This window comes from Cupressus sempervirens, chromosome 5, assembly GCF_028749045.1.
Source record: "Cupressus sempervirens isolate cs-2001-9-10 chromosome 5, ASM2874904v1, whole genome shotgun sequence".
Lineage (NCBI taxonomy): Eukaryota > Viridiplantae > Streptophyta > Pinopsida > Cupressales > Cupressaceae > Cupressus > Cupressus sempervirens.
The window spans coordinates 306,137,029-306,160,728 of record NC_143122.1 but is presented as its reverse complement, the minus strand read 5'-3'; the positions used below and the strand labels follow the sequence as shown (position 1 = coordinate 306,160,728).

General features: G+C 33.4%; 1 protein-coding gene across 1 annotated transcript in view; it reads left to right on the top strand.

Annotated features, from left to right (window-relative positions):
- The window catches only part of LOC149555802 (uncharacterized), a 39,888-nt gene extending 16,592 nt beyond the window's left edge, over nt 1-23,296 (top strand). Inside the window, exon 3 of the mRNA XM_089833694.1 lies at nt 22,316-23,296. Within this exon, the coding sequence (XP_089689820.1) occupies nt 22,316-22,897 (582 nt within the window). The 3' untranslated portion in view covers nt 22,898-23,296. The remainder of the gene's footprint in view (nt 1-22,315) is intronic.
- Nucleotides 23,297-23,700: the final 404 nt, after the last annotated feature.

Genomic DNA, 23,700 nt, shown 5'->3' with positions numbered 1-23,700 from the left:
CCTTCTCAACAATTTTAGATCGCGAAAGAGTTTCTAAATCTCTAAAGTTCTGTAAAAAGGGGATTCAAATATGCGCTCTATTTTTCCTTCTAAGGTATATAACCTACAATAAAAAATGTTTTTGGTTTTTTTTTTTTTTGGGGGTTGGGGGGGGGGGGGTTTGTTGCCTTGGCCAAACCCCAATTTAGAGATTGAAATAATTGAAATATTAGAAATGTAAAGTAAATACATGAATTCACCTTACAATAGTAGGATTTCTCAAATTGGATGCAATGGGACCACTTTATCGATTGAATGGATCAAGTAGAAGAAGGATGAATGTAGACAAGATGATGAAGCCAATAAATGAACTCCTTAAAGCTCCTTGAAATCACTTTTAACACTATCGATTAACTCTCCAATTGCTTGCAAAAGGATCACCTTGAATGTACTTGAATATGGCTTGAATTCTTGAGTGATTGTAAAAATGAGACAATGATGCAAATTGAGACAAATGGATGGTGTTCATAAAGGGATAAGAATAAATTTTATCCCACTAGCTAACTGTGCATCAAAATTAACACCTCTAACTAACCCCAAAATAGGGCCTAAGAAGGGAACCCAAGCAGGGATGCACTTCATCCCTGATTGCCCATATTGGCCTGCACTATATCCATAATTGAGTAGGGACACACTACATCCATATTAACTAGGTATAGAAATCCCTAGGATTCCCTCAAGGTCCTAAAACATGTCCCGATTTGTAGAAACCAAGTTTAGATTATGAGAAAACCTAGATTTGATGTTGAAAGAGATTCTGAGTGATAGAAGAGAGGAAAGGGAGGACCCAAGTGGATAAATACTACCTTGAGAAGAATAAAGAGATATGAGAAGAAAGGGGAGGAATAAAAATTAAATGCAAGTATAGAATTAAATATCACTAAATAGGTCCTAAATCATCATTAAATTGAAGTGTTTCCAATTTAAGATGATACACATCATTCAAAATTTCAACAAGATTTTTATTTTAAAGGTCCCTATACCCTTTTCCATCCAATGTCAGTAAACCTTTGGTGCCATAAAGTAGTCTTATCTATAGGTAACTTTCTTTTCAAAAGAAAAAGAACCCTTACGTACTCAAAATCCATGACCATCTCTTAAAGGTGAAACTATCACCCTTTTTAAGGAAGCACCCACAAATTTGGTCTTCAAAAAAGTACCATTATAGTAAAAAAAATTATACATCGAGTTATGAAACCTCTTGTAGTCACCACAATACCTCTCACTATTTTTCATTCCACATAAAAACTACTACCTACATAACCAAATCTATTATTCTTCTCATATATTTTCTTAGACTAGTGAGACACGAGACACCATTAAATTTTTCTTATTCTTCTACCACAAGAATACTTCATTCTATCTTTATCATGAGTATGATATTTAAATGTGAATTATCACTCAAGTAAACTTTACCTCCATAAAATTATTCATATTAAAAAAATTTATTGTTTAATCAAGCATGCATCATCACATGCATAATTTCTAGCAAATACTTAATCACATTCCTTCTTGAACTCAAAACTATTATTAATTTTATTCTTTGTATTCATTATAGATGGGTTACCACAATTCCAAAAACAACTTAGGACTTTTTAAGAGAATCCGACCTCCCTCTAAATCTAGATTTATTACATTCTTCTTGCCTTTTTCCTTAGGTCTTCCATGAAAACCAGGTTTCCTTGGAATTAATGGATACTTTCCTCCTTATCTCTTAAAAAATAAAAGAACCTAGTTCATCTATAGTCCTCAAAATAAAAAAAGAATTATTGATGGCCATAACAAGAGAATCTCATGAATTAGACAAAGAACAAAACTAGTTTTGACATTTCTCCTCCCCATCCATCTTCACACCAATTAATGCAAACTGATTCACCAATATATTGAATGCTTTTAAGTGGTTTTTAATTTATTCTCCCCCTTCTATTTTTAAGGAATATAATTTCTCATTTACTATGGTATTTGGCTTGATACATCTTGTAACGTCCCACCAAGGGATCCAAAAGAATTAACCTAAAGTTTTACTAAGTTTGCCAAACAGTTTTTTTAAAGAATAACATACACATCAAACATAAAATGGCAGAAGCAATAACATACAATCATACAGAAGCAAACATAATAGACTACATTCCTTAAGGATCCCAAGATGTTGAGTCACATTTAAATTTAAATAATACTAAGTCTAATAAATACCACATCCACATGAAAGAATAATTACAAGTCCAAGTCCATTTCAATAATATAAATTTGTTCCGAATGCCACTTGGCAATAAAATTCAGAATGCTCAATCATCCACTATACATGTCACAGGGTATGAAAGGTTGAAAGAATATACATTTAAAATAGCTTACATCATCCCTTTCAGATCCATGAAAAAAAGTACAATACAAAAAGTAAAGATCATCCACCATAAAGATATAACCATCCATCATAATACACAAAGATAGAATGAAAGGAAAAGCATACAAGAAACTCTAGCCATGACAACAACAAATGGATCTCAATGGTAAGAGTAAAAAGCACTACCACCCGACCGCGTGGTAACCCAAAAAGGCCCACTTCCATCGTGCTAAGGAGATATTCTCAAGTTCCAAATAGGATATCAATCCAAAAATCAAAAGTAATTTCTAAGTCGAGGAAACCCTAAAAGTAATCTAACTCAAAGGTTGCAAAATAAATCGACATCTAGACTCAGAGGAAAATACAGACACGTGGGAAATCTACTATGTAAGTAGGCAAGTGTTATCGCATGATCAATGCTAGAGTTACCCTGGCAGTCTAACTTGACCCCGACCCCCTAGTGACTCTATGCGGCACTAGTATCCTCTCATACTAACAAGGCATACTAATGATGAATGGTCACAACCAAGTGTTCTCTCTACTCCCATCCTAGTTTGTACTAGCACTCGAGGCATGGGAGAGAACATACAAAGACTCTTATTAGGTTCATTTTACTCTCATTTAGTGTAGTGTTTTTACTTATTAAACAACTTACAATGGGTTACCCTGGCAACCACTTTGGGCCTCGGCCTCCACTACAAGCCACTTCTTGACATTACATATAGATAACCTACCCTAAGCTCATAAAATCACAAATCAAAGAATCATAGTATTTCACCTCAGTCCTGTACAAGTGACTGGAAAGCATCAAAAGATAATTCACAATAACCCATCAGTTCTTTACAAGCAACTAGAAAACATCCCAAAAATACTGATCAAAGACTTAAAAAGGTTAAGTCAAATATGTCATAACATCCCTCTCCTTATCCCACAAGGACACTAAAAGCAATGAACAACAATATAATCAAACTCATCATAGAGCATACCAATACATTACCATGGTTGAGTTTAAAAGATCAAAATCAAATCAGCATAATACCATGATCACAAAACTCCTAAGCCTCTGGTAGATGGCCTAAAATTGGTCAAAACTCTAGTCAACCCAAACCCAAAACATAGACAACATATAGATAACATAGTAGTTTCATAGTTTGGTTTGATTTTGAAACACATGGTTTTGAGTTAATAGTAAGGTAAAGTTTTTGTTTCAATGTATGTTTCAAGTAGATGAGATTCACAGTTTACCCTTACAGTTTAACCCATTCTTATATTTGAATAAAATGCAAAGTTACCCCTATTTGATTTTAAGTCAAATTTTAACCAAAATAATTTAAGGGTAATTATTTATTTAAATTATTAAAATAATAATTATTGATTTTCAAATAAAATAATTACAATTTTATTTCAAAAAATATCATTAATTAATAATAAAATAAATCCAACACTTCATTGAATAATTTCTATTATTGATTAAACTTAATTAAATACATTTAATTAAATTAATTAATAGTTACATAAATTAACTAATTAATAATTTATTAATAATTTATTAAATTAGTAAAATTAATAATTTAAAATTTAATTATTAATAAAAAAACTTAAAAAAAATATAATTGAGAAAAAATCACATAATCTAAAATGCATTTATATTTAAAATGCCCACCAACCTTTGACTTGCAGCGGTAGGTCTGATTGCTGTCGTAGGCAACAATATTTACTCCTGCTGTGGCCAGTAGTTCGGCCTACTACTGCGGCTTTATATGCTAGGTGAGTACGGGGGGGGGGGGGTGTGGGGATTCCTCACCCCCTCCCAATAATGATTTTTTAGATTTTATTTTATTTCATAATAAATTTTTATAAACAAAACCCTCCCATATATATATATATATTTTAAAGAAAAAGTTCTCATGATTGACTGATAGGGCAAATACGACAACCAATCAAAATTTCAAATTTCAATTTCCTTTTCAATTCAAAACCCTTCCCAATTTAAATTCCAACCTTTTTAAATTTACTGAACGAGGGTTTCACTAATCTTTTAATCCTCACGTATATAGAAGAAACCCACGTGCATACCAGTAATTCCAAATTACAATATTGAAAGATTTGTCACAAAGAAATTCGAATAAATAATTTACAGTCACGAAGAAGACAAGACTATTTAAATAACATAATTAATTGGGTGAATCAAAACACAAGAATTTACATGGTTCTGATGCTAAAACCCCAAACACCTAAAAGATTTGTGAGAGAAAATTCTTCTTTCAAAACCTTCTCTCTAAAAATTCCTTCTCCAAAATTCCCGATCCCTCAAAAATGAACCCTCAATTGCTGATAAGGACTTCTCTCCTAAATTTGGGACACTAATTGTGCAATCACCCGAGAGGACTCCTTGCTTACAACTTTTTAACTTCTTATTAACTTTTTTGAAACTTCATGCACACTTTATGCAATTTTAAATATCTTTATTTAAATCTACTTGCTTGCTCTTTTAAATTAATTTATTATATTTTAATCTCATGCATACTTTATGTAATTTTAAAACTCTTTAATGAATTAATATCTTTTTCATTCTTTAATTTATTTTTGAAGTATTAATTGATAAAATATTTATTAAGTAATAATAATATTTAGCATTTATTTAAAAATGATCTCCTAAATATATTATTATTTATTTATTTAAATCGGTAAACGACTGAAGCCTAGATTAATTATTATTTGTTAGAATTAATTATTATTATATGTTAAGTGAAGGTAGATTTGAACCCAAGACCTCCCACATGAGAGGTTCGCAAGTTACCATTGCATTGTAGGCTTTTGCCTATCTCCTAAATATATTATTATTAAATTAAATAAATATTATTATGCTCTAAAATTAAACTATAATTTTATCTTTAAACTTAATTCTTTTTATTTAATTAATTTTTCAATTAATTAAATATAATTAAATATTAAAAATATCCTAACAATTTTCCATTAAATTAAATCATTAATTTAATCTTTTAATTAGACTTAATTAATAGAAAAATCACCAAAGACCTATAGGACGAAATACGAAAACCCATCATAAAATACCATATACAAGATCAAACTAAAGGGTTATAATCACAAATTCATGTCATACAATACATTTGGAAGATAAACATCTTAGATGCTTGTCCTAATTTTCTAGGACAAATGGGTTTAAAGGTTAGGATTTAGACTCAAGAATTTATCTCCCCTCTCTTACCATTGAGATAATGCGATAGGGTACGCTCATCCTGGCAATTCAGGGAAGTCGATACCCAGTACCTACAATCTACGTAAAATCCATGCATGTACAAACACATATATACTAAGCTAAATAGCCAATGGCAGGAAGTGGTGCATCATGTAGATCCAGACTAGCAGTTGACTATGACTTCCTTCTTTAACCACATCAGAAACATCATACATAAAGAAAATATACATGCACACCATACACATGTAGTATGGGGTAAGTATCCATAAGAAAACACATATGATAATCCATCTAACTAATCATCATCAAATAACTAAAATCACTATAATAATCATCATCATGCATACATGAAGTAAATAGTACCAAGTAGTCTCATTATAAAATCAACTGAATATGAAACAATATTTATTAATCTCGAAGATAATGTTACTAATCATCAAGCATAAAACTAGCCTAAAAGGGTTCAGCAATAATAACAAAATGTAAACTAGGGCCAGACACTACATCCACCCCCCCAAGACTTAGGCTTACTCCTAGAAGCCTATAAACAAGTAGGGATATAAATCCCATAGACCAAATGCATCCTCCCATGTAGCTGATGACTCATTAGTAGGGTCCCATTGGACCCTTACCTACTTTATGGTTTGACCCTTGAGGGTCAACTCCCACTGCTCCAGAACGCGAACTAGCACCAAATCTAGCTACCCATCCTCTACCTGCAACGTATTCCAATCAAGAACATGTACCACATCAAGAATATACTGTTTAAGTATAGAAACATGGAAAACATCATGAACACGAGCTAGGCTAGGTGGCAAAGAAAGATGGTAGGCAACTGGACCTATCCTCTCAAGAATCTCAAATGGTCCCACAAAGTGAGGTGCTAGCTTCAAACCCTTTCCATAATGGATCAGACTCTTCTACAGACACACTCTCAAGAACACTTTCTCTCCCACAACAAACTACTTATCCATCTTATGAGCATTGACATACCTTTTCTCTCTATCCTGCGCTATAGACACATGCTATCAGATGTGCACTACCTGTTGCTCCATATCTCGAAGCATCTTAGGACCCAACAGGATGCGATCCTCAAGACTGTCCCAACTCAATAGTGTACAACAAGGATGACTATACAAGGCGTAAAAAGGTGCCATGCCAATAGAACTGTGATATCCGTTGTTATAAGCAAACTCCAATAGGTAAAGATAGTCCTCCCAAAAAGTATGTCTATCTATCACATACATCCTCAACATATCCTTTAGAACCTGATTCACTCTCTCGGTCTGCCCATCTGTCTCTGGGTGATAAGCTGAGCTGAAGTTCAATTGTGCTCCAAGATCATGCTATAGTGATGTCCAAAATGTGGAAGTGAATATAGGATCCCTATCCAAAATGATCTTCCAGGGAGTTCCATGTAGTCTCACAATACCTCACATGAAGACATTAGCTACAAAAGTTACAGTGTAGGATGACCTCATCGGTGAAAAATGTACCACCTTAGTCAATCGATCAACAGTGACCATGATAGCGTCATGTCGACAAGAGGTCATAGGTAATCCTACTATGAAATCCATAGAGATGATGTCCCACTTCCATGAAGGAATGAGATTTGGCTGTAAAAGCTCGGCTAGATGCTAGTGCTCTTCTTTGATTCTTTGACACTCAAGACACCTAGCCACAAAATCAATGATATCACACTTCATCCTTGTCCAATAGAATAGATGTTTCAAGTCTGCATGCATCGTCTTGACACCTGGATGTGCTGAGTAAGGTGTACGATGAGCATCTGATAGGATCAATTTAAGAAGCTCATCCAATAGCGGTACATAGATCCTCCATGAATGTCTCAAAAGGCCATTTGACTCCATAACATAATCTGAAAACCTACCCTCCAACGGTCTCCTTGCATCTATCTCTCTGCTCACTTCCTAATACCAAATATTTGTAGGGAGTGCCTGAAGTATCTAGCTCCTCAAATCCACACTAAGAGTCATAGATAATGTCTCATGTTTCCTGTGACTCAAAGAGTTATCTACCACATTCTCCTTTCCCTGAATATACTTCACCTCAAAGTCATATTCACAAAGAAACTCCATCCAACGCCTTTGCCTAGCATTCAGATTAGGTTGCGTGAATATGTACTGTAGACTATGATGATCACTATGAAGTTCAAATCTGTGTCCCAGTAAGAAGTGTCTCCATCTCACTAGGGCATGAACTACCACAACTAACTCAAGATTATGCGTAGGATAATTTAGCTCATGATCCTTGAATTTGCTCCGCTCATTGTAATCACCCGTCAATCTTGCATCAATACTGCTCCAATCCCCTCAAGGGAAGCATCTGTACACACCATGAAGTCACCTGCTGGATCAGGTACTAATAAGATAGGTGCACTGGTCAAAAGCTTCTTGAGCTTCTGAAATGCTTCCTCACATTTCTCCAACCATAAAAACTTCTTTCCTTTCCTTTGAAGGGAAGTGATAGGATGTGCTATTCTAGATAAGTTTTGGATGAATCTGCCATAATAACTAGCTAGACCCATGAAAATACAAATCTTTGAAATGGTAGTGGGTGTGGGCCAATCTACCATTGCCTGAATCTTCATAGGGTCTATAGAGATGCCCTCACTTGATATGATGTGCCCTAAGTATTGTATCTCTGATTGAAAGAATTCACACTTTGTCAAGTTGGCATAAAGTTGATTATCTCTCAAGCACTACAAAATCAAACGTAGATGTACCTCATGCTCCTTCTAGGATCTAAAATATATTAGTATATCATCTAGGAACACGAGTAAAAATATGTGAAGATAGGAATGGAACACTCCATTCATCAAACACATGAAAAATGATGGAGCATTCGTCAGTCCAAAAGGAACCGCTGTGAACTTATAGTACCCATAACAAGTTCAAAAGGTGGTCTTATGAATATCAACATCTTGAATGTGAAGCTAATGATATCCTAACTTGAGGTCAATTTTGGATAACACTGTAGCTCACTTAATCTGATCAAATAAATTGTTGATCTTTGGTAAATGATACCTATTCTTTATTTTCACCTTGTTTAGTTGTCTATAATCAATACAAAGGCACAATGAACCATCCTTCTTCTTCACAAAGAGCACTAGAGCTCCCCATTGTGATACACTCGGTCAGATACTACGCTTGGCCAAAAGGTCCTCAAGTTGTAGGTGCAACTCACTCAATTCCTCAGTGGTCATATGATAAGGAGCTCTAAAATAGGCTCTGCTCCTGGAATGAGATCAATGCTGAAATCAATATCTCTCTTCGAGGGCATGCTTGAAATCTCACTTGAAAAGGCATCAACATACTCCTGTAGAATAGGGTGGCCTATAGTCTTTACCATTAGGGTCTTCTTCTTCCAGCTCACTTACTATAATAACAAATACCTAACATCCCTTATGCAAGCTTCACTTCAATTGCATAGCAAATATCATCCATAGAAATATAGGTCTCTGTATCCCCACAATCTTTGCATCCTTCCCCTAATCATCCTGACACATAATGGTCTTTTTTCTATAGTCTATACTAGCTCTATGAGAGCCGAGCCAATCCATACCTAAGACCACATTGTAGGAGCCAAGAGGAATAACCCAAAGGTCAACTAACGCCACAAGCCCTCCTAAGCTTAATTCACACTTTTGAACTACAAAATCTGTGGAAACCCTAACACCTAAGGCTAGTTCCACTTGCCAACCTAGATCTTGCTTAACCACTTCTAGCTTACGCTTAGCAACTAATGATGGTAAAATAAAAGAGTTTGTGGCACCTGAATCAAACAATATAGAGAGGTGTACCTCAGATAGCTCCCATAGTCTCAACCACAGTCCCCTGATGGTCTGCCTAATAGTGATCCACCACTACAAATACCTTGTGAGCTCTTCCTACAGCTTAGATGTTGCTAGCCTAGAACTTGAATACTAAGATGCATGTTGTGGATAGTGGGTTGCAATGTGTCAAAATTTCCCACAAGAGTAGCATCCTATGCCTCTGCCATATCACATCCCTGTCAAAAGTGCACTCAACTGTTGGTGGCTATCCTTACTTGCAAAAGACTAGTTGCTCTGTGAAGGCTTATTGTTTTGATTTTACCTATTGTGCTATGCATTGTAATAGTTCTTAGAGTTAGAACCACTGCCACCACTCTATGCCTGAGGGTATGATCCCTTGCTCTGCTATTATTGTTGAGATTATCGTTGGTTCTAATTCCCCTTAGGAAAAGGATGTTTCCTATTCCCACTTGAGTTGTGGTTACCCTTAGGTCATGATACTATAGGTGATCTCACAAAACCCCCATGTCCAAGGTTAACACTCTGCACTACAAGGATGGTTCAATGTATCGCATGTTAGAGGGTTTTAGGTTCAAATACCTTAACACCCCCAACTAGACAATTGTTCAAGCCTTTGATGAAATGCTATACCAATTGTGTTGGGTTATCACTAATTCTCAAAAAGGGCATGAGCTCATAGAATCTATGCTCATACTCTACGATGGTCATAGTGAACTATCTCAGGTTGTGGAATTCATCTGCCCTATGCTGGTTCCATTCCTCTGGTAGGAATCTCTCATGGAATTTTTCCAAGAATAACTCCCATGTGACATTTTCATGTTTATGCCCGGCTTCTTCTCTTAGATAGTCCACCAAGTAGCTCGAAAGAGTTTCAGGTTGGTAATAGAAAACCTCGCTTTGACATTAGTGTCAAAGTCTTGAATAGAAAAAACCCTATCAAGAGCAATAAGTCATTGCTTAGCTACATAACCTAAACCTAACCCATTAAAGGGTTTGACCTTGGACCTCTCAAGGTCCTCCATTTGAATAAATACAATTGATCTCTGTCGATCCCTTCGAGGGCTCCTAGACCTAGGTCTATGCTCATGTCTTAGTTTGATGTGCTCCATCTTGACAATGAATAGGAGACAGGCGATCAATGATGTTTTTCATCATTTTCCTTGAGTAAACCTTCTCAGAGTTAGCTTGCTACTCTCTATGGTTCTCTTCCTAATGCTTACTGACATGCTCTTCCCTATTCTCTTCCTAAATAGGGCCTTCTAGACAAACTCATGTATGCTGATGTCTCTGCCTCATCTACGACCTCTACCACAGCTAAGGCTATGACCTCTAATAGAAGATCTCATCCCAGATACCATCCTACAATAATATCCAAGATACACGATGCTATAATAACCATAAAACTTGCTATTATAAGGCATATATAAGAGACACATGTTTTGAAAATAGTAACAGTTTAATTTTCAATTTTGCCTAATTTTAGGTTTACGTATAATTTGGTTTTGAAGTATAAATGTTCAAGTTTGAAAATTTACAACTAGAAGTAGTTTTCAGTATAAGATAGATATACATAAATGTTTAGATTTTGTTTTAGTTCAACTAGTTAACAACTAGTGGCATTCCAATATGCCTAGAGCTCCCAATGTAGAACTCAAGCTTTGATACTAGATGTAACGCCCCGCCAAAAAATTCAAAAGAATTAGCCTAAAGTTTCACTAATTTTGCCAAACATTTTTTTAAAAGAACAACATACACATCCAACATAAAGTAGCGGAAGCAATAACATACAATCATACATAAGCAAACATAACTTATTATATTCCTTAAGGATCCCAAGACATTGAGTCACATTTAAATTTAAATAATACTAGGTCTAATAAATACCACATCCACATGAAAGAATAATTACAAGTCCAAGTCCATTTAAATAATATACATTTGTTTTGAATGCCACTTGGCAATAAAATTCGGAATGCTCAATCATCCACTATACATGTCATAGGATATGAAAGGCTGAAAGAATATACATTTAAAATAGGTTACATCATCCCTTTCAGATCCATGAAATAAAGTACAATACAACAAGTAAAGATCATCCACCATAAAGATATAACCATCCATCATAATACACAAAGATATAATGAAAGGAAAAGCAGACAAGAAACTCCAGCCACGACAACAATGAATGGATCTCAATGGTAAGAGTAAAAAAACACTACCATCCAATTGCGTGGTAACCCAAAAAGGCCCACTCCCACCGTGCTAAGGAGATAGTCTCAAGTCCCAAACAGGATATCAATCCAAAAATCAAAAGTAATATCTAAGTCAAAGAAACCCTAAAAGTAATCTAACCCAAAGGTTCCAAGATAAATTGACATCTAGACCTAGAGGCAAACACAAACATGTAGGAAATCTACTATGTAAGCATGCAAGTGTCATCACACGAATCAACATAGCATTACTTTGGCAGTCTAACTTGACCCCAGTCCCTTAGTGACTCTATGCAGCACTAGTATCCTCTCGTACTGACAAGGCATACTAATGATGCATGGTTGCAACCAAGCATTCTCTCTACTCCCATCCTAGTTTGTACTAACACTCGAAGCATGAGAGAGAACATAAAAGGACTCTTTTTAGGTTCATTTTACCCTCATTTAGTGTAGTTTTTTCACTTATTAAAAAATTTACAATGGGTTACCCTAGCAGCTACTTTGGGCCCCAACCTCCATTGGAGGCCACTTTCTTACATTACATATAGATAACCTACCCTAAGCTTGTAAAATCACAAATCAAAGAATCATACTATTTCACCTCAGTCCTATACAAGTGGCTTGAAATCATCAAAAGATAATTCACAATAACCCATCAGTTCTTTACAAGCAACTAGAAAACATCCAAAAAATACTGATCAAAGACTTAAATAGGTTAAGTCAAATATGTCATAACATCCCTCTCCTTATCCCACAAGGACACTAAAAGAAATAACCAACAATATAATCAAACTCATCATAGAGCATACCAACACATTACCATGGTTGAGTTTAAAAGATCAAGATCAAATCAACATAATACCACAATCACAGAACTCCCAAGCCTCTGGTAGATGTCCTAAAACTGGTCAACATTCTAGTCAAGCCAAACCCAAAACATAGACAACATATAGATAACATAGTAGTTTCATACTTTGGTTTAATTTTGAAAACACCTGGTTTTGAGTTAATAATAAGGTAAAGTTTTCGTTTTAATGTATGTTTCAAGTAGATGAGATTCACAGTTTACCCTTACAATTTAACACATTCTTGTATTTGAATAAAATGCAAAGTTACCCCAATTTGATTTTAAGTCAATTTTTTTCCAAAATAATTTAAGGGTAATTATTTATTAATTTTTTTAAAATATTAATTATTGATTTTCAAATGAAATAATTACAATTTTATTAAAAATAATAATATCATTAATTAATAATAAAATAAATCCAACACTTCATTAAATAATTTCTATTATTGATTAAACTTAATTAAATACATTTAATTAAATTAATTAATAGTTACATAAATTAACTATATTAATCATTTATTAAATTAATAAAATTTATTAATAATTTAAAATTTAAAATTATTAATTATTAATAAATTTTTTTTAAAAAATTTTAATTAAAAAAATCACATAATACAAAATGCATTTATATTTGAAAGGCCCGCTATCCTTTGACTTGTGGTGGCAAGTATCGCTGTTGCCGCAGGTAGTAGTATTTACTGTTGCTGCGACCGGCAATTCGGCCTGCTGCCGCAACTTTATATGCTAGACAAGTATGCGGCGGTGGGGGGAAGGGGGGGGGGGGGGGGGTGTGTGGGAATTCCCCAACCCCTCCCAATAATGATTTTTTAAATTTAATGTAATTTTATAATAAATTTTTATAAACAAAACCCTCCCATACATACATACATACATACATACATACATACATACATACATACATACATACATACATATATATATATATATATATATATATATATATAAAGTTCTAACGATTCATTAATAGGGCAAATACGACCAACTAGTCAAATTTTCAATTTTCAATTTCCTTTTCAATTCAAAACCCTTCCTGGTTTAAATTCCAACCTTTTTAAATTTACTGAATGAGAGTTTCACTGATCTTTTAATCCTCACATATACAAAAGAAACCCACATGCATACTATTTTATTTCCAAATTACAATATTGAAAGATTCGTTACAAAGAAATTCAGATAAATAATTCATAGTCACGAAGAAGACATGAATATTTAAATAACACAATTAATTGGGTGAATTAAAACACAAGAATCTTCCTAGTTCTGATGCTAAAATTGCAAACATCCATAATATTTGTGAGAGAAATTTCTTCTCTCAAAACCTTCTCTCTGAAAATTCCTTCTCCAAAATTTCTAATCCCTGGATAATGAACCCTCAATTGCTGATAAGGAGTTCTCTCTTAAATTTAGGGCACTAATTGTGCGATCACCCGAAAGGACTCCTTGCCCACAACTTTTTAACTCCTTATTAACTTTTTTGAAACTTCATGCAGACTTTTTGCAATTTTAAATATCTTTATTTAAATTTCTTGCCTTCTCTTTTAAATTAATTTATTATATTTTAATCTCATGCATACTTTATGCAATTTTAAAACTCTTTAATGAATTAATATCTTTTCCATTCTTTAATTTATTTTCGAAGCGTTAATTGATAAAATATTTATTAACTTAACTAATAATAATATTTTGCATTTTAAAAAAAAATGATCTCGTAAATATATTATTATTAAATTAAATAAATATTATTACACTCTAAAATTAAACTATAATTTTATCTTTAAATTTAATTCTTTTTATTTAATTAATTTTCCAATTAATTAAATATAATTAAATATTAAAAACGTCCTAATAATTTTCCATTAAATTAAATCATTAATTTAATCTTTTAATTAGACTTAATTAATAGAAAAATCACCAAAGACCTATAGGATGAAATACGAAAACCCATCATAAAATACCACATACAAGATCAAACTAAAGGGTTATAATCATGAATTTATGTCATATGATGCATTCAGAAGGCAAACATCTTAGATACTTGTCCTATTTTTCTAGGACAAATGGGTTTAAAGATTAGGTTTTGGACTCAAGAATTTATCTCCCCTGTCTTACCATTGAGATAATGCGATAGGGTACGCTCATCTTGGTAATTTAGGAAAGTTGATACCCAGTACTTGCAATTTGCATAAAATCCACGCATGTACAAACACATATATACTAAGCTAAATAGAAAATGGTAGAAAGTAGTAAATCGTGTAGATCTAGACTAGCAAGTGACTACGACTCTCTTCCTTAACCACATCAGAAACATCATACATAAAGAAAATATACACACACACACCATACACATGCAGCATGGGGGAGGTATCCATAAGAAAACACATATGATAAGCCATCTAATTAATCATCATCAAATAACTAAAATCACTATAATAATCATCATCATGCATACATGAAGTAAATAGTACCAAGTAGTCTCATCATAAAATCAACTGAATATGAAACAATATATGATATAATGCTACTAATCATCAAGAATAAAATTGGCCTAAAAGAGTTCGACAATAATAACAAAATGTAAACTAGGGGCAAGCACTACACATCTCACCGAACTTCTTTAGTGCTTCTTTGCAGAGGATTCTTCATGGACATCGGTTTAAATAATGCCTACAAGGCACAATCTAATTAGCCTCAGGTCTTTAAGGTCCATAATATCATATCATATCTAGCATCCTTATCCAAATTCTTATGTATCACAACATTCTCATCAATAGCATTAGAATAAAGATCTTGGTCTATTAATAGATCTTCCATCTTCAACTTTTACATTTCAAAATTATTTATAGAAAAAAATTCCACCTCTATACTCCCTAAAGATCTTTCCATATGTAAACTCTTTTGATAAGATAACAAAGTATTTTCTACATAGTCTCCCACTCAAATATGGATTAGTTCCAAAAAAACAACAACCCATAACTCAGACTACATGTAATTAGCTTTGATACCACTTATAAGGAAGTTAAGTAGAAGATCTATTACAAATAAAAATTTACCACACACAACTAGGAGGGTGGTGGTGAATTAGTTGACTGAATCAAAACATTAAACCATCCATCACATATCAGATTTGAAAACTTGATGCAATGAAAGGCCAAGTGAACCCCTAATGGAGGTGATCAAGCCCTCAAAAAATAACCACATAGAGGAAACACAACATAAGATACACAATCAAAAAGAAAATAAAACTCTTTATTCATCCAACAACTAATTACATGTAATGTGCTAGGCTATAAGGCCTTCTCGATTTCAACCAAATATAAAGAAATTATAGTAAGAGTTTAGTAAGACCTAAGAAGATCTAAATAACTCCTAGCTAGCCTAGATCTATAGCAACACAACAATCTGTTAGAAACTCTGAGAAAGATCTAAAATTATGCTTGCAAGCCACCAAGAAACCTTCTTGTTTCCTAATCCCACACTCAGCTACTAGCTCTGCTCCAAATTTGCAACCCTATATTCCTTCCTGAATCTTTTCTACTCAAATGCATTAACTACACTCTACCCAAACCCTCCTTATATACTTGCATGACCAAAAGTTGGCGTATTGCAAATAGAATAATCTAGAACCCAAATAAACATAATATGCATTAGTCAGCCTATAACAATCATTAAATGCACATAGGATAAATAACTAAGACCCAAATAGGTCCTCACATATCCCAATATTGGTCCGCATTATGATTATGCAAAACACATACTAAATGCACCAAGTTAGGTGATCAAATCTCCAAGAAAATTTAGTCAATAAACCAAACCATCGAGCATGCCAAATTTATAAATAGAATACCAAGAAAGAACATGCATTGAGCTTCCACAAGCATCATCAAGCACAATTTCCACTAAGAAGAATATCAACTAAGCACAACAAGCATCACTGAGCTCCTTCAATCACTGAGTTCCTTGGGTAAAACTATGACCATGAACTACCCCAATAGTGATTGAGCATCACCTTCTTCAACCGATTCCACCAACTCCAAGGTCAAAACCACCCCAACATATAGGATTTCCAACTACCCCTAGATGCTCCTACATCAGACACTTTAGGTGTGAAAATAAATTCTTAATAAATGGAAGAACATCTTCTCTGATTCAATACATAAACCTCGAACTAGTTCCTCACATACATGTCTCCCAAGTTATTAACTAGTACACTCTTTCCTTTGTTTCACTTTTACAAATCCTTTCTCACAATAGATATTTTTTTATTCTACCTTTTGACATCCTTCCTTGGTGTACCATAGGTTTTTTCCTACGTCGATCTCTGACCCCTTGAGAATCCTTCAACTCAAATTGTGTACCAAAAGCCAGGTTCCTCCTGCAAAGTTCTTCATTTTACAAAGGAATTAGGGAAAATTTCCTATCACCCTTCTCAACAGTAAATACATTCTTGACACAATCATGCACTGCCCTGAAATCATACTGCTAAGGTCTACCAAGTAATATATGATAATTACTTATGTCCACAATATCACACAACACCTAATCCACATCCTCTCTAATATCAAAATCAACTAGATACCACTTGATCAACATGTTCATATTGCAACCAAATGATGCTATAAGGATAAGGATGTCTCACTCTATTCAGAAACAAATTTCTAAACCATCTCATCTACAACTAGGTTATCAGTATTGCCACTATCCACAATCATATTCCAACATTTACCTCTAGACTTACATTGAGTCCTAAACATATTTCTTCCTTGACAAGGTTCCATCACCTTCTTATCAAACAATAATTGTCAAGACAACAAGTTATCTTCCGTCTTGGTCTCATTCACAATGTTCTCATCCTCATTCACTACAAAAAATATTTCATCATCGAACTTCCTATCACCTTTGGGACTTTCAAATGATCTATGTATTTCTTCACCGCATCTAAAAGAAGTACCTTTAAATAGATACCTCTATTTGTTCTTCTCCTCTGTTCAATAGGTTTTGGTTCATTCTCATCAATCTATTTATCTTTCACTGAGTGATCTTGCTTAACCTTCCCTTGGGAATTACCTTGATGTCTCCTCTTCATCTTATCTTCTGCCTTCAAAGCATACTGATAAGCATCCTCAATCGAATCAATATTCAACATACCAATCCAATCTATGATATTCAATCTCAAACCATTAATATACCTAGTCACATTTTCCTTAGAAAGTTCTTTATGTCCAGACCAAATAAAAAACTTGTAAAAATCCTTGGTATAATCATTCATAGACATATCCTTCTATTTTGGATTCTACAACCTCTTAAACAAATTAAGCTCATAATCAACAAGAATGAACTTAGCCTTAAATTTAGTCACCATCAGTGTCCACTTAGTTATTTTCTATTCACCTTCCTCTTCTCCATCTCTTTGTAATTCTTTCCACCATAACACATCATGTCCTTTCAACTTAGTCTTTTCCAACCTCACTGTGAGTAGATCACCAATATCCTCTAACTCAAAGTAGTCTTCCAATTCACCAACCCAATCAATCTAGTCTTTAGGATTCAAAGTACCTGAGAAATTAGAAATTGAGCCATCTTATGCTTTAGTTTCAATCGAGCTTCAAATCTATCTAACTAACTAGTTATGTCTTCCACATATCTCTCCATCTAATCAACTATGTCTTCTCCACTAAATTCAAAAACCTCAAAGTCTTCAACAAATTCCTCATAACCATCTTCCATACCCACATTCCTCAGTACACCAACTATAGCTCTCATGATCTCAATAACCATATCATACTTGATCAACTCCATCTTAGATCTAAAATTTAATCTAACATTCTATGAAATCTAAATCTCTGTAGCATCACTCAGATCTTCTATTTCTCTAGGGTCCAATCTTCTCAGAGGAATCTTCCAAAATATTTGAAAACCCTCCACAAAAAATCACCCACTAGATCAAACCTTCACTTTGATACCACCTGACATAGTATGTAAGGGTGAGTGAACTTTTAATGGAGGTGACCAAACCCCCAACACATAACCACATAATAAAAACATAACGCAAGATACAAGATCTGATAGAAAATATAACTCTTTATTCATCCAACAATCGATTACATGCAATGTGTTGAGTTGTAAGGCCTTCCTGATTAAGGCCAAATATAAAGCAATTACAATAACAGTTATGAAAGATGTCGTAAGATCCAAATAACTCCTAGCTAGCCCGAATATGTAATATTATGGTAATTTGGTAGAAACTCCAAGCAAGATCTAAACTTGTGCTCGCAAGCCACCAAGTAACCTTCTTGTTCCCCAAGCCCACACTCAACTACTAGCTCTACTCCAAATTTGCAACCCCAGATTCCTTCCTAAATATCTACTACTCAAATGCATTGACTACACTCTACCCAAACCCTCCTTATATATTTGCATGACCACAAGTCATCCTATTACAAATAGAATCATCTAGAATCCAAATAAGTATAATATGCCCTAGTTAGATTAGAAAATTTATTAAATGCACATAGGATAAGTAACCAAGGCATAAATAGGTCCTCGCACATATCATGATCGATCCATACCCCAATCATGCATAACATATATTAAATGCACCAAGTCAGTTGATTGAATCTTCGAGAACATTGCCAAACAACCAAGTGTCATTAGAAACCACCACGTAGGCCAAGTATACACAGAGTATACCAAGAAAGCACACCCATTGAGCTCCCAAAAGCATCACCAATCATAGGTTCTACCAAGAATAATATCAACTGAGCATCGCAAACATCACCAAGCTCCTTTAGTTAGTGAGTCCCTCGAGTGAAACTATGACTAGGAACTACCCCAATAGTGATTGAGCATCACCTTCTTCAACTGAATCCACTAACCCCAAGGTCAAAACCAACCCAACATATAGGATTTCCAACTACCCCAAGATGCTTCTACATCAATACTTTGACTCAAGGTAGAGGAAATAACACCATAACACATAACACCAATATCCTATTCTTGAGGAAAAACTAGTTAAGGGAAAAACTCCAACTGAGATCAAACCTACAAGATAATGTACTAGCATATATCAAAACTTGTAAAAGGTACAACAGAGAATGCACATGGATTTAGGTACTCACCAAGAGATTACTTCTCTATTACAACAAGGGCAAAAACCTTGATTGGACAAAAGTCCAAATATAATAAAGATAACACCCAAAGAGTGAAAAATAAGTCACTATGGAAAAAAATCCACTAGAATGAAAGTATTAATTATGCCAATTCAATTCCTTAGAAGAACACCATTATATTCCACTCATAACTCTTTAATCATCTCTAATATTTATCTCTAATCCAGACTCTCATCATAATCTTCAAATCATATCACTCTCTCTATTTGTACCACAAATTCACAAAATGATTTCACTTACTTTTACAAGTCTCAAACACTTATTATCTTAGCTCAACATGATACCTATTACCAAAATGAATTACATAAACTAATGTGATTCCATAAGTATCAACTATAACATATATAATACATTGCAATATCAATTAACATGCTATCATCAAATAGATAATCATAATAATCTAAACAAGACATTTCTTGACTTAGTTAGCTAGGAAATAAATTCTCTTTCACTATCTAACAAGAAAACAAAGTTACATATCACAAATCCTTAAGACAATCCACTAATAGATATGTATATAAAACTTTATGAAGTATCCTAAATTGTATACCAAAATTTTGATCAACCAAAAACTCACTAAACAAAAAATTGAATCACTGTCTAAAATAGTTCTTTGTAAATATTTCTAGTAACCATTCTTCATAAAATCCTCTAAAAATTTTCAAATCAACTCACAAATTCATGCGATGGAAAATCTACAATGTAGACTCACCAAAAATCATCCCATAATGTTAGTGAGCTTAGGTTCATCAATCTCTGCCATCATGAAGACTCTCTCTATGAAACAATGTCTGATATATATATATATATATATATATATATATATATATATATATATATTGACATCAATGACAAAACATTTATGCCAATCAATAACCAACAATAATTACAAACATGAATCTCCAACAATCTCCATCTCAACAAACTAATACCAACAAGATCAATTTCCTATACCAACTTTGAGGAGAGAGTAATGTAACAAAAATCTTAGATCTGTATAACAATTATAAAACTTAATAGAAACAACATAAATATCATGCATACCACAACACAATGATTTATATGGGAAAAAACTTTGATGAGAAAAACTCTATAATCCAAAAGCTACCTAATACATAAGTTAGAAATAAATAAAAAATTACCATGTAATTGCAAAGAAAGCTTTTCTTGGGAGTATCACTAACTAGAGATCTAAAAGTAGCTAAAATACTATAATCACTAACACCACCCTCCATGTCATGCACCTAATATATAGGAGGTTCAATACACAAAATTGTGAAATGACATGACAAAACCTTGGGCTAAAAATCACTTATAAAGGGGTGCCCATCTTCTCTCTAATTAGAGATTTCCTACTATGTGTCATAACACACATCAAGACATGTAACTCCCTTTTATAACTCATTTATATATATTCAACATGTTTTTATATTTCATATTTCAGGAGGTCCAACTTTCAGAGGCTATAAATTTTGAATTATGTGTTTGTTTCATGAATTGTTTAAAGAGATAGGAAGCTTGCACGACATGCTCTATCAGCTTGTAATATGCTAGACTACATATACATATTTATAGGCCATTTTAGAGAGAATATAGCCTTAAAAGTTAAAAACATTAAATTTTCTTTGAGATCTTGAAAAAATAAAATTTTAATGTCTTCAAAATTGGACATGATATGGTAACAAAAAATTAAATGCTTGTCTATCATGTCCAAACCTTCAAGGAAATGATAGAGAAAATCTATGCTCAAATGAAAGCTAACTAAAAATAGTAGCAATATGTAAATGTAAGGTTAAGACACATTTTGCTAATTGAAGTGGTATGTTGATAAAAAAAGGTTGAATTTACAACCCTAGAGATGGCTAGTTATAGCTATCTACTCATCTTCCTATGGTGAACCAACTTAATTTCCACTGACAAATGTAATCTTCTATTGTTACCTGACATCATCAATTCTAATGGATCTAGTTGACAATCTTGGATCCTAAGTTAACACAATTTTACTAGCACATTCTATACTAAAGCCTCATCTAGATATTTGTTTGGCTCAAACGAGATTTGCTATTCCCCATCGTCAATCTTGAAGATAAGATAGAATTATTCAATACTCTCTTCTAATTATATCATAGAGGTTGGGAAGATTCAAATAAATTAAATTATTCTTTTCAACTTTTTAAATCATATTTTTTTCTTGGCATATAGTTCTTTTGGAGAAAGAACTTATCTCTCATTAAAAAATACTCTACATTTTGCATGCTTAGGGTGAAAATTATCTTCTATGTTTAGAATGATAAAAAAATGTGATTTTCTTTCTAGTTCTTTTGTTGATACTCATTAATCTTTATATGCTAAAATGACGATTTTCTCCAATGTCATTGATTTGATTCATATTCAAGATATTGATTCAAGTTATAGTGGAATTTTCTCATTTTAGAAATTTCTAAATTAATAGAAAAAATCCCCTATTATTATATATGAACATTATAAATATTTCTTTCCATTAAAGACTAATTTTACAAAACACTAATTTTGAATGAGTTGCGTTGATTTAGACATAAAATAACATACCTTTAAAACAAAGTTTATAGTTTCTCTATTTTTTTGGGGTAAAAACTCAAATACGAGTTCCTTTTGATTTGCAATGTATTGTGTAGATTAAATGGTTGCTAGAGCTAAATGGTGCACGGAGGACTCCAAAGATGACGATGGAAAGAAGTGAGAACTCATTCACCACTAAAATGTCAACATGGAAAGTTCAAATTATTTCTATAAATGCAGTGTTGATTGCAACAGTAGCATTTGCAGCACCTTTCACTCTCCCAAGGGAAGATAATAAACACCACCTATATAGTGGTTTATATCAATTTACAGTGATTTGTGACGCATTGGCATTTTGTAGCTCAGTTTTATCAGCAATTCTACTAATGTATGCACTTTACGGTAAACAAGAAGATCCCCTTCTTCTCAATACCTCTCTCACTGGATTATGGATAGCATTAATATCTTTATTGTTAGCATTTGGAACAGGAATATGTGTGATAATGGCACCAAACCATAAACTTTTAGCAGCCATTGTTTTGATTATGGTGAGCATTGTTCCAATTCTCATAAGAATGATGATCCTTCGTTCCAAGAAATATATCTTCGCAGAAGATGAGTACCACCTCTGGACCTTATTAATAATTGTTGTTGTTCACAACATGATTCCTGCTTCCATGTGGATCATTTATATATGAATAATAGTATCGATAGTTGGCCTTGGATGGCTTATTGGTCGAAGGAGATACTTGCGGTCAAAAGAAAAATTATATAGAGATGATGGAAATTTCCTATGGTTTTTCATCTGGTACTTGATTTTTGGCATAGCTGATGCTATCCTATTAAGAATTCGTGGTTCAAGACCAATCAGTATAAGTTGGTACGTAATGGGGCTTGTAGCTTTTATTGGGCGAAGGATATACTTAAGATCAAAAGAAATATCCAATAGTGATGACCATTACATATGGTTCTTCTCATGGGATCTTATGTTTGGGATGTTAGCATATATTTACTTTACATTACTCCTTAATGTATAATCCATCACAATTAGTGATTTTTTAAATTGTCAAATTCATTCAAAAAAATAATTATATTTATGTTTTTCTTTGAAAGTGTGACATGTTAAATTAAATTGGGTGTCCATACATCTGGTATGGCATATGGAGCAGCAACTCTTCACAGTTATCAACAACAGGGACATCTGCCTTTTGAACAGTACGGGCTTCCCCCTTCAATAATTCGGTCTTGCTGGGTCTCATCTTTCAAATCTTAAATCAACATTAAGTGGGAAAAACAACATTTCCAATCCTCCAGATGTGGCAGAGATTGGTTGTTTCGTCTGATACGGGTTCCAAATTGGGCAGAGGTTTGTAGAATGAATGAGATCTCATCACTATGCGGCTTACTTTGTCTAAATATCTGTTACAAAGTAGTGATACAATGTGAGTGATTAAATTTTGGTTGCTCTTTTTAGTTATACATTTTGTTCTTCTTTCTAGAA